Source organism: Cherax quadricarinatus, chromosome 8, assembly GCF_038502225.1.
Source record: "Cherax quadricarinatus isolate ZL_2023a chromosome 8, ASM3850222v1, whole genome shotgun sequence".
Classification (NCBI taxonomy): domain Eukaryota; kingdom Metazoa; phylum Arthropoda; class Malacostraca; order Decapoda; family Parastacidae; genus Cherax; species Cherax quadricarinatus.
In genome coordinates this window covers 26,439,196-26,454,119 of record NC_091299.1, presented here as the reverse complement: position 1 = coordinate 26,454,119, position 14,924 = coordinate 26,439,196, and the positions used below count along the sequence as shown (strand labels likewise).

General features: G+C 45.8%; 1 protein-coding gene across 1 annotated transcript in view; it reads right to left on the bottom strand.

The window, feature by feature from the left end:
• Hdc (histidine decarboxylase) overlaps window positions 1-14,924 on the bottom strand; it is a gene marked incomplete at its 3' end in the record, with an annotated part of 206,894 nt that overhangs the window by 97,711 nt on the left and 94,259 nt on the right. The window contains 1 exon segment of the mRNA XM_070082974.1: window positions 3,273-3,322. Coding sequence (XP_069939075.1) covers window positions 3,273-3,322 — 50 coding nt within the window.

The following is a 14,924-nucleotide window of genomic DNA, read 5'->3' as shown; positions in this document are numbered from 1 at the left end:
TTGCTGATGACACCAAAATAGGCCGTCCAATTCATTCTAATGAGGACACTAGAGCACTCCAGGATGATTTGAATAGACTGATGCAGAAGTGGCAGATGCAGTTTAATATAGACAAATGCAAAGTTCTAAATGTTGGACAGGAAAATAACCATGCGACATATAAACTAATAATGTAGATCTTAATACTACTGATTGCGAAAAGGATTTAGGGGTTCTGGTTAGCAGTAATCTAAAACCAAGACAACAGTGCATTAGTGTTCGCAATAAAGCTAACAGAATTCTTGGCTTCATATCTAGAAGTGTAAATAATAGAAGTCTTCAGGTTGTTCTTTAACTCTATACATCCTTGGTTAGGCCTCATTTAGACTATGCTGCTCAGTTCTGGTCTGTGGAGAAATTTTCTCCAGGAGGCGGGTATCAGCCCCCTTCAGCCCCTTTCAACCCTGAGGGGCCCAGCCCTCTCAGAAGGGGCAACTATCTTGTTTACTGCTACAGCGAGTAATTGACCCCAGATGCAGTACCAGTATGTGACGTGGCTCAACACTCCGTGCGGTCATGTGTTGCAAAGTGTAGTTTAATGAGAGACAGTCCATTTTTTACCTTAGCAGGACAATTAAGGAAAATCCTGCTCCCACTTTATTATCATGGTAAAGATAGTGTATATTGTTGTCTATGCTTAAGACAGCAAGAATCAAACATTCTGCTTTGCTTCATTGAGGAAGTGGCAAGGAAGCAAAAAGTACTAGGTCAGCTTTTCCTTTGTGCTGGGGGCAGTGACGGCGTGGGGTGCTGTGACGTCTTGAGATTACTTTTGACTCTACTGAGAGTGACACTGATGCCAGGATAGTCAACAAAGAACACTGATCTGTGCGTTAGTGTGAACAAAGTGTCTCATAAAACACAATAAACACTTAAGAGAAGTGTGATCAGCTTCTTTAGTAATAAGATTGTGAACAATAAAGACAAATCTTGTAGAACATAGTGTACCAGTGTGCGTATTCCTAGACTATGGAAGACGTGGACATCCAAGGACACTTCAGCTTCTATCAAGTCACTGATATCTGTCGAAGGTGCGAAGAACACCATAGCTCACGCTACAAGAGCAAAGTAGGTTACGAATTTCTTGTAGTACGGGGGACTGCGCAGTTCTTGAGTCGCATGGAGTTTGTAATCAACCTATAGTCGGCAGTAAGGTGCGGACTTTTGAGTCCAAACAAGTATGTAATTTGTCAGCAATCAGTGAATGAAATATGCTGACATAACACCCCTTAGGGGTAATTTATAATCTTACAAATTATGATCTATTCCCGCCTGTTGAGAGATGATCATGACAACAATTCAAGATCTCGTCTGCAGGGGCGGCTGTGTAGACGATTTGCTGTCTTTTATCAGCTAAATGTTCCCTATATTTAAATTTATAAATAATAAGCTTAGCTGGTAAGCACATTTCTCAACATGGTCACCGTATTACAGAATGGATATAAATGCTCTGGAAAACGTACATAGGAGGATGACAAAGTTGATCCCATGTATCAGAAATCTTCCCTATGAGGATAGACTCAGGGCCCTGAATCTGCACTCTCTCGAAAGGTGTAGAATTAAGGGGAATATGATCGAGGTGTATAAATGGAAAACAGGAATAAATCAAGGGGATGTAAATAGCGTGCTGAAAATTTCCAGCCAAGACAAGACTCGCAGCAATGGTTTTAAGTTGGAAAAATTCAGATTCAGGAAGGATGTAGGAAAGCACTGGTTTGGTAATAGAGTTGTGAATGAGTGGAACAAACTCCAAGGTACAGTTATTGAGGCCAAAACGTTGTGTAGCTTTAAATATAGGTTAGATAAATACATGAGTGGGTGTGGGTGGGTGTGAGTTGGACCTGACTAGCTTGTGCTGCTGGGTCTGGTGCCGTGCTCCTTCTTTGAGTGGAGGTGACCAGACTGGGTGGGTCATTGGCCTAATCCGGGGGGGGACATGGACCTGCTCCGCATGGGTCAGTAGGCCTGTTGCAGTGTTCATTCTTTCTTATATTCTTATGTTCAATGTGGTGGAGGAGAGAGCCAGTGATGGAGGTGGCACCCGTGCCGACACTCCGGTGATAAATATGTGATGATGATGATGATGAGTTATGTCGCTGATGAAGAGACTAAAGTGCCGCTAAGTAACCACTTGAAGCAGCGGCACCCTGCCTCGTACACTGCCACGGTGGTGTCACTACTTTACCAGGACTGACACTGACGTTGGGAATACCGTAAGAAAATCAACTTGTTAAAATTTAATTTTTGTTTATGTATGTGGGAAACGTGGCGATGTTTGGACGTGGGGGAAAAACAGGTGAATAAAGGAAGAATAGAAGAAACTTGAGAGAATACTGGATGATGTAAAATGAAGAGTAGGACGGGGAGGGGGAAGAGTATTAGGAGGGAGAGATGGAGAAAGAGGAAGCAGCCGGTGACGGCTGTGTCAGGTTGACAACGATGATATGATTGTACTGTAGTAGGTTCGCCGGTCTTGTCCCGGTCCGGGACTTTTCCAGGTGGTGACCCAGCGTTGGTCCCCCGAGGGGGATGGGGTTGTCACTCATCATCATATTTCCTCTGTCCTGTGCGAACGTCTTGCTATGGTCCCTCCGGATGGAGAGAGACAAGATGATATGACGAATTCCAGAGCTCCCTACCCTCCCTTCCCTTTCCCTACCCACTTTCTACCTTCCTTTCCCACTTCCTACCCTTCCTTCCCACTCCCTAACCACCTCTAGGGAAAGGAAGGGGAGATAGGAGAACACGGAAGATGCGTAAGTTTCGGTTTCTAATGAAGTTATTGGTTGAGATAAGTGAGATGCAGCAGGGGAGGTCTTGAGGGCTCCCGGGGCCCTGGTCAAGAGAATCTTTGGGACCTGGTGGCCCGGTGGCCTGGTGGCTAAAGCTCCCGCTTCACACACGGAGGGCCCGGGTTCGATTCCCTGCGGGTGGGAAACATTTCGACACGTTTCCTTACACCTGTTGTCCTGTTCACCTAGCAGCAAATAGGTACCTGGGTGTTAGTCGACTGGTGTGGGTCGCATCCTGGGGGACAAGATTAAGGACCCCAATGGAAATAAGTTAGACAGTCCTCGATGACGCACTGACTTTCTTGGGTTATCCTGGGTGGCTAACCCTCCGGGGTTAAAAATCCGAACGAAATCTTATCTTATCTTATCTTATCTTACCCTGGAAACCAAACAGATATGCAGAAAGACATGCATACAAAGGTACGAACAGACAATACATACCTCGTTTCCTGTACTCGTCTGAATCCATGACGGCAATAGGCGACTGTGGTCTGAAAGGAGAGTGTTATTATGTATAAATTGCCACACACATGATGTGTAATATATAAATTATACATGTACACGATATAATGTGTGTGTGTGTGTGTGTGTGTGTGTGTGTGTGTGTACTCACCTATTTGTACTCACCTATTTGTGGTTGCAGGGGTCGAGTCACAGCTCCTGGCCCCGCCTCTTCGCTGATTGCTACTAGGTCCTCTCTCTCTCCCTGCCCCATGAGCTCTATCATACCTCGCCTTAAAACTATGTATGGTTCCTGCCTCCACCACATCACTTTCTAGGCTATTCCATGGCCTGACTACTCTATGACTGAAGAAATACTTCCTAACATCCCTTTGATTCATCTGAGTCTTCAACTTCCAATTGTGACCTCTTGTGTCTGTGTCCCATCTCTGGAACATCCCGTCTTTGTCCACCTCGTCTATTCCGCGCAGTATTTTATATGTCGTTATCATGTCTCCCCTGACCCTCCTGGCCTCCAGTGTCGTCAGGCCGATTTCCCTCAACCTTTCTTCATAGGACAATCCCCGTAGCTCTGGGACTAGTCTTGTTGCAAACCTTTGCACTTTCTCTAATTTCTTGACGTGCTTGACTAGGTGTGGATTCCAAACTGGTGCTGCATACTCCAGTATGGGCCTGACGTAGATGGTGTACAGAGTCTTAAACGAATCCTTACTAAGGTATCGGAACGCTATCCGTAGGTTTGCCAGGCGCCCGTATGCTGCAGCAGTTATCTGATTGATGTGCGCCTCAGGAGATATGCTCGGTGTTATACTCACCCCCAGATCTTTTTCCTTGAGTGAGGTTTGCAGTCTTTGGCCATCTAAACTATATTGTGTCTGCGGTCTTCTTTGCCCTTCCCCAATCTTCATGACTTTGCATTTGGCAGGGTTAAATTCAAGGAGCCAGTTGCTGGACCAGGCTTGTAGCCTGTCCAGATCTCTTTGTAGTCCTGCCTGATCCTCGTCCGATTCGATTCTTCTCATTAACTTCACATCGTCTGCAAACAAGGACACTTCTGAGTCTATCCCTTCCGTTATGTCGTTCACGTATACCAAGAACAGCACAGGCCCTAGGACTGACCCCTGTGGAACCCCGCTTGTCACAGGCGCCCACTCTGACACCTCGTCGCGTACCATGACTCGTTGTTTCCTCCCTGTCAGATATTCTCTGATCCATTGCAGTGCCTTTCCTGTTATGTGTGCCTGGTCCTCTAGCTTTTGCAGTAACCTCTTGTGAGGAACTGTGTCGAAAGCCTTCTTGCAGTCCAAAAATACGCAGTCGATCCACCCCTCTCTCTCTTGTCTTACTTCTGTCACCTTGTCATAAAACTCTAGTAGGTTTGTGACACAGGATTTTCCTTCCCTGAAACCGTGCTGGTTGTCAATTATACACTTGTTTCTTTCCAGGTGCCCCACCACTCTCCTCCTGATGATCTTCTCCATGACCTTGCATACTATACACGTTAGAGATACAGGTCTGTAGTTTAGTGCCTCATGTCTGTCTCCCTTTTTAAAAATTGGGACTACATTTGCCATTTTCCATACCTCAGGGAGTTGCCCAGTTTCAAATGATGTGTTGAAGATCTTTGTTAATGGATCACACAATATCTCTGCTCCCTCTTTAAGGACCCATGGAGAGATGTTGTCTGGTCCCACCGCCTTTGAGGTGTCAAGTTCGCATAGCAGCTTCTTCACCTCCTCCTTGGTTATATGTACCTCATCCAGCACTTGCTGGTGTGCCCCCCTGTTCTGATTTCTTGGAGTCCTACTGGTTTCCACTGTAAATACCTCTTTAAATCTTGTGTTGAGCTCCTGACATACCTCTCGGTCGTTTCTTGTGAATTCCCCATCACCCTTCCTCAGTCTGATTACCTGGTCCTTGACTGTTGTTTTCCTCCTGATGTGGCTGTACAACAGCTTCGGGTCAGTCTTTACTTTTGATGCTATGTCATTTTCATATTGTCTCTGAGCCTCCCTTCTTATCTGTGCATATTCGTTTCTGGCTCTTCGGCTGATTTCTTTATTTTCCTGAGTTCTCTGTCTTCTGTACCTTTTTCATTCTCTAGTACACCTAGTTTTTTCCTCCCTACACCTTTGGGTGAACCAAGGACTCGTTCTGTTCTTCCCATTATTTCTGTTTCCCTTGGGAACAAACCTCTCCTCTGCCTCCTTGCATTTTGTTGCTACATAGTCCATCATTTCTTGTACTGGTTTTCCTGTCAGTTCCCTCTCCCACTGAATGTCTTGAAGGAAGTTCCTCATGCCTGAGTAGTTCCCCCTTTTGTAGTTTGGTTTTTCCCAGCCTATTCCTGCTACTCTCTCCACTTGGAGCTCAACTATGTAGTCGAAGCACAGAACCACATGATCACTAGCTCCCAGGGGCCTTTCATACATGATACCCTCGATGTCCGAACTACTCATGGTGAATACAAGGTCCAACCTTGCTGGTTCATCCTCTCCTCTCTCTCTGGTAGTGTCTCTAACATGTTGATGCATGAGGTGTGTGTGTGTGTGTGTGTGTGTGTGTGTGTGTGTGTGTGTGTGTGTGTGTGTGTGTGTGTGTGTGTGTGTGTGTGTGTGTGTGTGTGTGTGCGCGCGTGTGCGTGCGCGCGCGTGCAGAACAAGTCACATGGGGATGGAAATCTTTAACTCAAGATCGTTCGCACACTGCGTCGTCGTCAGGAGCTACGCAGTGTTGCAAGACTAGCAACATATAGTAGGAGAAAAACGATGTCTGAAGCAAGGCAGAAGCATGAAGCGTCAGGCCGTGGCACAGTCTGGTGACACGACCTGACGCTTCTGCCTTGACTCAGAGAGAATTTTCCCTCTACTATCTGTTGTTGAAATCACGCAGACAGACACTCGACAGACAGGATTCTGCTCTTGACTCTCGCCTCGGCAGGTCATAGCAGCTCTCCTTACTTATTCAGTCTCCCTACGATCCCCGTTGGGGAGGGGAATCTTTACCAGCGTAATCTTCTTAACTTACACGATGAGCTACGCAAATCGTGTAAAGATGAAGCCAAAAAGTGGTACCGTTGATGATTCAACGAAGCTTGCTCTTGCAACTGTTGTGCAGGAAGCATTGCAAGTGAAATTCAATGCTATTTTGTCACTGAAAGAAGCATTCATTGTTGTATGTCACGATGATGCTGAAGCAAAGAAGTTACTCACCACAGAAGCCACCACTACTCTTACTGCTCAAGGATTTACTGTTACATTCTCTCCTGCCCTCAGGGCAAGAAAATCAGTATTCCTAAAAAAACTGGACAAGATTCTGACTTCTCAATCAATTGCTGAACTCAAGTCATCGATTGAAACGCAAAATACTTGGGCTACTGTTGATAGCATTACCAAAATTCCGAATGCATCGTCTATGCTCAAGGTCACCTTTACCGACGTGAACATGGCTGCCACTGCTCTGAACGAAGGTCTTGCTGTTTACTACTACTACATCAGTCCCACCTACATAGAAGCAGAGATATACCACTACATCCAACATTGCTGGAACTGCTATTCTTATCTTCACACCACCAAGACATGTCCAGTAAAAGACAAGAAGTTCTGCACTACATGTGGTAGTGAGGGACACACCTTCAGTTCCTGCACCGCTGCTGCTCCAACACAACCAGCGTGTTTAAACTGCAAAAGTAATGATCACCATACATTAGCAGCAAAATGTCCTACAAGAAAGGATATTATGAAGAAACAACAAGATGCAACAAAGAAAAAATCTACCAACAACACACCAACGTATGCCGCAATTGCAAAATTGCAAGCTGACACTACAAAATTACTTCAAGCATCTACTCAGCCCGCCTCCATCACCACTATCATCACTCCTCCAGCATGTGACGTAACGAAGATTCATTACTGTCTACTATACGCTCACATGCAAAACATGGCTGTACCTGGATCCTTTAACTCTACCATCAACGAGTTATTTGCATCAAATAACATGCCATCATTTACATTTCCAGCATCTCCACCTTCTGAAGAAATTCTCAAATTCACCAAGGACTTAATCACCAACTCTTCTGCAGAAGTTCCATCAACACCACCAACTAGTGACGTCAATCCAACAGCGACCAATGAGAAGCCTACACCGCCACCACCCTTTACTGAATCCAACCAATCAGAAGCCTTGCCACCAGAAACATCTAATTCGCCTACTGAAGCTGAAAACGAAGCACCACCACCTTCCTCAACTTCACCACCGCCTTCTCCACCTCGACCACGTCGATTACCTGGCACACTATAGGCTAAACACAAAGGACTCATGTTCTACACCATGAAGCATTGCCCCAGCCCAATGGATCGCCTAGAACTCGCCCAACATCTCAAAGACAAAACTGCAACGTACACCACCGACGAAACGCCATACCCTAAAGTCGAACAGATAATCCACCAACTTCAAACCAACGAACTCTTCTACAGAGCTCCCATAAATGTGATACAACTCTCTAAAACAAAATTTCACACATTGATAACAGCATTAATGAAAAAATAACTCGTCCTGCTTGCTGCCTACTGACAGTCTCAGCCCCTGCCGCTGCCTTCGCCATCCTCTCCTAGAGAACCAAGCAACGTCATCATTCAAGCCTCTCCATCTACGCTTCCAGTACTTCGGTACCACATATCCCAAAGTGGTTGGGCCACTTGCCTTGATTCCTCCTCTTCCTCTCCTTCCCATCCTTTTCCAGTTATTTCCATCCTTCCTTATCCTTCTTCCTTCCCATCTCACGACAGCTCTCGTCGTCTTAATCCTAATCTGTTGTTAGTCTTGCAACATTGCGTAGCTCCTGACGACGCACAGAGAGTGCGAAACATCTTGAGCTAAAGCAAGCTTTATTGTCAGGTTTCACTACGTAGGTGACCCGTAGCTCGATCGCTGGCGCACTCAGCTCACACACTGAGGTCCTGGGTTCGAATCTCCTTCGGTACGGCTGGTAAACATTAGGGACGTGTTTCCATAAAACACCTGCTGTCCCTGTCCCTGTTCACCCATCAGTTTAAAATGGTACCTGGGTGTTAGTGGACTGGTGTGAGTCGCATCCTGGGACAAAACTGACCTAATTTGCCCGAAATACTCAGCATACAAGCGACTTTATATATACATGTAGTAGTATGTCACTGATGTCAGCTGTGGTCTATATGCCTTGTACATGGACTTGCAGTAAATAAAGATAATAATAATAATAATAATTTTATTATTATTATTTTTATTATTATAGAGCCACTTGATAAAGCTCAAAATAGAGCGAAATGTTGTCACAACATAAGAGTGCTCTACAAAAAGTGTTTATGACCTAGATGATGGGCCCCTCAAGCAGTTTGTGAGACTACCTAACACTACCACAGGAACACCTGTAACACACACGTGTCTTCCACCACTTCCATATTTTAAAGGGGTGGACCTGTAAGCCAGAGAAAGGCTTCGGTCAGTTGACCAAAATCTCCAGCTGCGGGTCATCATATGTCTAAGACCCGCGTCAGGAAGCACTTTTCCTGTTACCTGACAAATCTAACCTAACCTAACTTCCATAGTCAAGCTAGGTTATTTTTGGGAAGACTCCACTGACCACCATCACCTTTATATATTTAACGTTTTTACAGCTTTCTTGTAAACTAAATGTAAACTAACTTGTTTTAGTGTGGTAAACATAGGTCACTGCCAAGGCACCGGGTATCCATTCACTGCTTGGTCAACAGGGTCGGGACACACGTCTCGCCTCGCTCAACACTCAACCCAGATTTTCTTTCCTTTACACACATAACCCGCACACAGGAGAAAGAAACTTGTAGCTCCCTTACCTTCGTGTGCTAGTGTTTGACTAGTTAATGGACCAAGTCGGACCGAAACATCGTCATAAGTTTCTCTCTCCTATGTGCTGGTTATTTGTGTATTGTTCCAGTCACGGTATTGTGGCTCTTTGTTCTTTCTTTCCTTTCTCTGACTTAGTAAGTTTATTTAGGTACAGGCTCCAATAAGTACATTTATACATAGTAACATGCAAAACAACCACCAGGAGAGTTGAATGATAGCTCTAGGCCTCTCGTGCTGCATCAACACATCGTCAGGAGCTTGCAATGTTGCAGACAAGAGGAGGTCCAAGCAGATACTAAGACAAGGAACGGCGTTGCTCCAGGAAAAGCGTTCCCTGTTATCGTATTTGCTTGGACCTCCTCTTTTCCGTAACACTGCGAGCTCCTGATGATGTGTTGATTGTAGGACGAAAGACCTAGAGCTGTCATTCAACTCCTCCCGTGATTGTTTTGCATCTTGAATCGCTTGTTCGTGATATTTGCATAATAGTAATATATATCTAAATTACCTAGAATAAACCAGAAAAGTCATTGTGATTTATTTCCATTACGGGCCTTGTAATATTTAGTTATTTAACACACAGCTGTAAGTTACAGTAGAAATCAGTCATAATTATAACCTGAAACGTTAAAACTGGTAACTCAACTGTGTGAAAATCATTTACAGTAAAAGGATATATAATAGGAGTTATTTACCTATTACAATAATAGGTACACAAATATTAACTATACAAGAAACTTAAACAGGATAGAATCATATAAAGCACAATCCCTAAAATTACTTGCAATAAATAAGTCAAGTGTAGATGTAAGTCCAGATGTATTCCTGTAAACGCTTGACGACCCTTGTTCCTAGGTCTTGTGTATCCATATACTGTTGCGCTACCGTCCACACGGTGGGTATGGAGTGCTCAGTAAACTTGCCACTTCGGGGGCAAAATCTAAAAATCTCTGAGGTGAGAGAAAGAGCTGTGGATATATTTTTTAGATTACGTCAAAAGATACACTGATTGTTAGCGATATTAATTTTCTCCTGGATACGGCCCCAGACAGGACGCTTGGTCAAAGACTGGGCCACGGGGGCGTTGACCCACGGGGGCGTTCACCCGCCAGGTAGACCCATAGCAGTCGGCTAACACACACAAACACACACACACACACACACACACATACGACCCCTCCCCATGAACCTCCGACCCCTCCTCCGTGATCGAACGACCCTCCCCCATGATCTATAGACCCCTCCCTGACAGGTGCTCAATACACCTCATTGGTGGGTGTTGTTGCCTTAATACCAGATATTTGGGATAGCTTGTGAAGGCTGGATTAGATTGTCTGGTCGGGTACATCTCTCCTTCCTCCTCTTCCTCCTCCTCTTCCTCCTCCTCTTCTTCTTTCTTATCGAGGTTTGCCTCTTACATTCACCTGGCCCCTATAAATCTCACAGGTCCAGACACCCAGCTAATATGAATGACTATCAACACCGCAGATAAACGCTCGACTGTCAGCAGCTCGGACCAACACAGCTGACAGTGTAACTGCCTTCATTTATCCGAAAACCAGTTAACAGGTAGTGGAGGTATGTAGCTGTCATCCCTTGACAGCGGTCTGGACACCTGAAAGTCGTAACTGTGATGCGCACCGCCAGTTACACCTCACAGTTACAGCATCTTGGGATCTACGCTTGTCTAACCTACAGTCCTGACCTACTTTACACTAGTAGATAAGTACACTGGTGACTCCGCCTCCTGCTACTTCCACACACCTGATTTAAGTACAGGGTGTTCCAAACTGATGGACCCAGTTTCAGCACAGTATATTTCACGATCGGGTCCATATATTAGCAACACCCCGCATACAAGCCACTTCTTCGAGCATATGCTGTACTGTCCAGGCTGAGGGACTGACCACCTCAAATACCTTTTCTCCAAGGTTGTTGGACTGTTAACATCATCTTCACTTCACCACTACACCTGCTGCCTCTGTATTTGACTGAAGAAATCTACTGTGTAGGTGAAACATTGTGTAGGTGAAACATTGTGTAGGTGAAACATTGTGTAGGTGAAACATTGTGTAGGTGAAACATTGTGTAGGTGAAACATTGTGTAGGTGAAACATTGTGTAGGTGAAACACTGCAGCAATGAAGATACCCAACTGTTTTAATCTTCAACTTGGCGGTATTTTATACCATTTACATCGCATTGCGAGGTGACTGTCAGCAAGGGTGACTGTCAGCAAGGGTGACTGTCAGCAAGGGTGACTGTAGGCAGGGGTGAGTGTCGGCAGGAGTGACTGTCGGCAGGGGTGACTGTTTGCAGGGGTGACTGTCAGCAAGGGTGACTGTCGGCAGGGGTGACTGTCGGTATGGGTGACTGTCGGCAGGGGTGACGGCAGGGGTGAGTATCGGCAGGGGTGACTGCAGGGGTGACTGTCGGTATGGGTGACTGTCGACAGGGGTAACTGTATGCAGGGGTGACTGTCGGTATGGGTGACTGTCGGCAGGGGTGACGGCAGGGGTGAGTGTCGGCAGGGGTGACTGTCGGCAGGGGTGACTGTCAGCAGAGGTGACTGTTGGCAGGGGTAATTGTCAGCAAGGGTGACTGTCAGCAGGGGTGAATGTCGGCAGGGGTAACTGTCTGCAAGGGCGACTGTCAGCAAGGTTGACTGTCAGCAAGGGTGACTGTCGGCAGGGGTGGCTGTCGGCAGGGGTGACTGTCGGCAAGGGTGACTGTCGGCAGGGGTGACTGCAGAGGTGACTGTCGCATGGGTGGCTGTCGGCAAGGGCGACTGTAGGCAGGGGTGACTGTCTGCAGGGGTGACCCTTATAAGATTGGTGGTTTATTTAGAGGACTTGGTTAATGCTTCTTAGCAACGGGTTACATTCAGTGGGATAAGGATCTAAGAGGATTCTTAACATTCAGTGTCGTAGGGGTTCTTAAAAAGGAGATAAGAGGGTTGAAGGTAGACACACTTGTTGGATGGTAACGATATATATATTGTCAGATTGTGGTAATGGGAGATGGAGGGAGCCCAGCCTGCCGTGTCATGCCTTCTACTATGCCTATGCGTCGACTGAGGCCGAGGTAGCCTGTCCCGCTCACTCATGGAGCATCCCGTGACGTCATACAGTCACAGGCCTAGGGATCCTCTATATAAACACATGGATGGTACTATGATCCGCTATACAACACATATAAGGAGATTCAGCAACTATGTTGACATCAGTGGGATGAGGATCTGAGATTGTTTACATTCATTCCAGACGTCCTCACTGCCTCACCAGTAATTCCTGTTTAAAAATAAAAAATAAAATATTAAGTCACGATAAATAACAACCATAGACTGCTGACGTCAAAGTAACTCACAATAATTGATTAAAAATGTTGTAATAGATTTCGTAAACGCGAGCGAAACACATTTAATAGCATATTACCAGCGTGAAGGTCGTCAGAGTATGATATTACCAGCGTGAGGGTCGTCAGAGTATGATATCACCAGCGTGAGGGTCGTCAGAGTATGATATCACCAGCGTGAAGGTCGTCAGAGTATGATATTACCAGCGTGAGGGTCGTCAGAGTATGATATCACCAGCGTGAGGGTCGTCAGAGTATGATATTACCAGCGTGAGGGTCGTCAGAGTATGATATTACCAGCGTGAGGGTCGTCAGAGTATGATATTACCAGCGTGAGGGTCGTCAGAGTATGATATTACCAGCGTGAAGGTCGTCAGAGTATGATATTACCAGCGTGAGGGTCGTCAGAGTATGATATTACCAGCGTGAGGGTCGTCAGAGTATGATATTACCAGCGTGAGGGTCGTCAGAGTATGATATTACCAGCGTGAGGGTCGTCAGAGTATGATATTACCAGCGTGAGGGTCGTCAGAGTATGATATTACCAGCGTGAGGGTCGTCAGAGTATGATATTACCAGCGTGAGGGTCGTCAGAGTATGATATTACCAGCGTGAGGGTCGTCAGAGTATGATATTACCAGCGTGAAGGTCGTCAGAGTATGGTATTACCAGCGTGAGGGTCGTCAGAGTATGATATTACCAGCGTGAAGGTCGTCAGAGTATGATATTACCAGCGTGAAGGTCGTCAGAGTATGATATTACCAGCGTGAAGGTCGTCAGAGTATGATATCACCAGCGTGAAGGTCGTCAGAGTATGATATTACCAGCGTGAGGGTCGTCAGAGTATGATATTACCAGCGTGAAGGTCGTCAGAGTATGATATTACCAGCGTGAAGGTCGTCAGAGTATGATATTACCAGCGTGAGGGTCGTCAGAGTATGATATTACCAGCGTGAGGGTCGTCAGAGTATGATATTACCAGCGTGAAGGTCGTCAGAGTATGATATTACCAGCGTGAGGGTCGTCAGAGTATGATATTACCAGCGTGAGGGTCGTCAGAGTATATTACCAGCGTGAAGGTCGTCAGAGTATGATATTACCAGCATGAAGGTCGTCAGAGTATGATATTACCAGCGTGAGGGTCGTCAGAGTATGATATTACCAGCGTGAGGGTCGTCAGAGTATGATATTATCAGCGTGAAGGTCGTCAGAGTATGATATTACCAGCGTGAAGGTCGTCAGAGTATGATATTACCAGCGTGAAGGTCGTCAGAGTATGATATTACCAGCGTGAGGGTCGTCAGAGTATGATATTACCAGCGTGAAGGTCGTCAGAGTATGATATTACCAGCGTGAAGGTCGTCAGAGTATGATATTACAAGCGTGAGGGTCGTCAGAGTATGATATTACAAGCGTGAGGGTCGTCAGAGTATATCACCAGCGTGAAGGTCGTCAGAGTATGATATTACCAGCGTGAAGGTCGTCAGAGTATGATATTACCAGCGTGAAGGTCGTCAGAGTATGATATTACCAGCGTGAAGGTCGTCAGAGTATGATATTACCAGCGTGAGGGTCGTCAGAGTATGATATTACCAGCGTGAGGGTCGTCAGAGTATATCACCAGCGTGAAGGTCGTCAGAGTATGATATTACCAGCGTGAAGGTCGTCAGAGTATGATATTACCAGCGGGAAGGTCGTCAGAGTATGATATTACCAGCGTGAAGGTCGTCAGAGTATGACATTACCAGCGTGAAGGTCGTCAGAGTATGATATTACCAGCGTGAAGGTCGTCAGAGTATGATATTACCAGCGTGAAGGTCGTCAGAGTATGATATTACCAGCGTGAAAATCGTCAGAGTATGATATTACCAGCGTGAAGGTCGTCAGAGTATGATATTACCAGCGTGAAGGTCGTCAGAGTATGATATTACCAGCGTGAAGGTCGTCAGAGTATGATATTACCAGCGTGAAGGTCGTCAGAGTATGGTATTACCAAAGTGAAGGTCGTCAGAGTATGGTATTACCAACGTGAAGGTCGTCAGAGTATGATATTACCAGCGTGAAGGTCGTCAGAGTATGATATTACCAGCGTGAAGGTCGTCAGAGTATGGTATTACCAAAGTGAAGGTCGTCAGAGTATGGTATTACCAACGTGAAGGTCGTCAGAGTATGATATTACCAGCGTGAAAATCGTCAGAGTATGATATTACCAGCGTGAAAATCGTCAGAGTATGATATTACCAGCGTGAAGGTCGTCAGAGTATGATATTACCAGCGTGAAGGTCGTCAGAGTATGATATTACCAGCGTGAAGGTCGTCAGAGTATATTACCAGCGTGAAGGTCGTCAAAGTATGATATTACCAGCGTGAGGGTCGTCAGAGTATGATATTACCAGCGTGAAGGTCGTCAGAG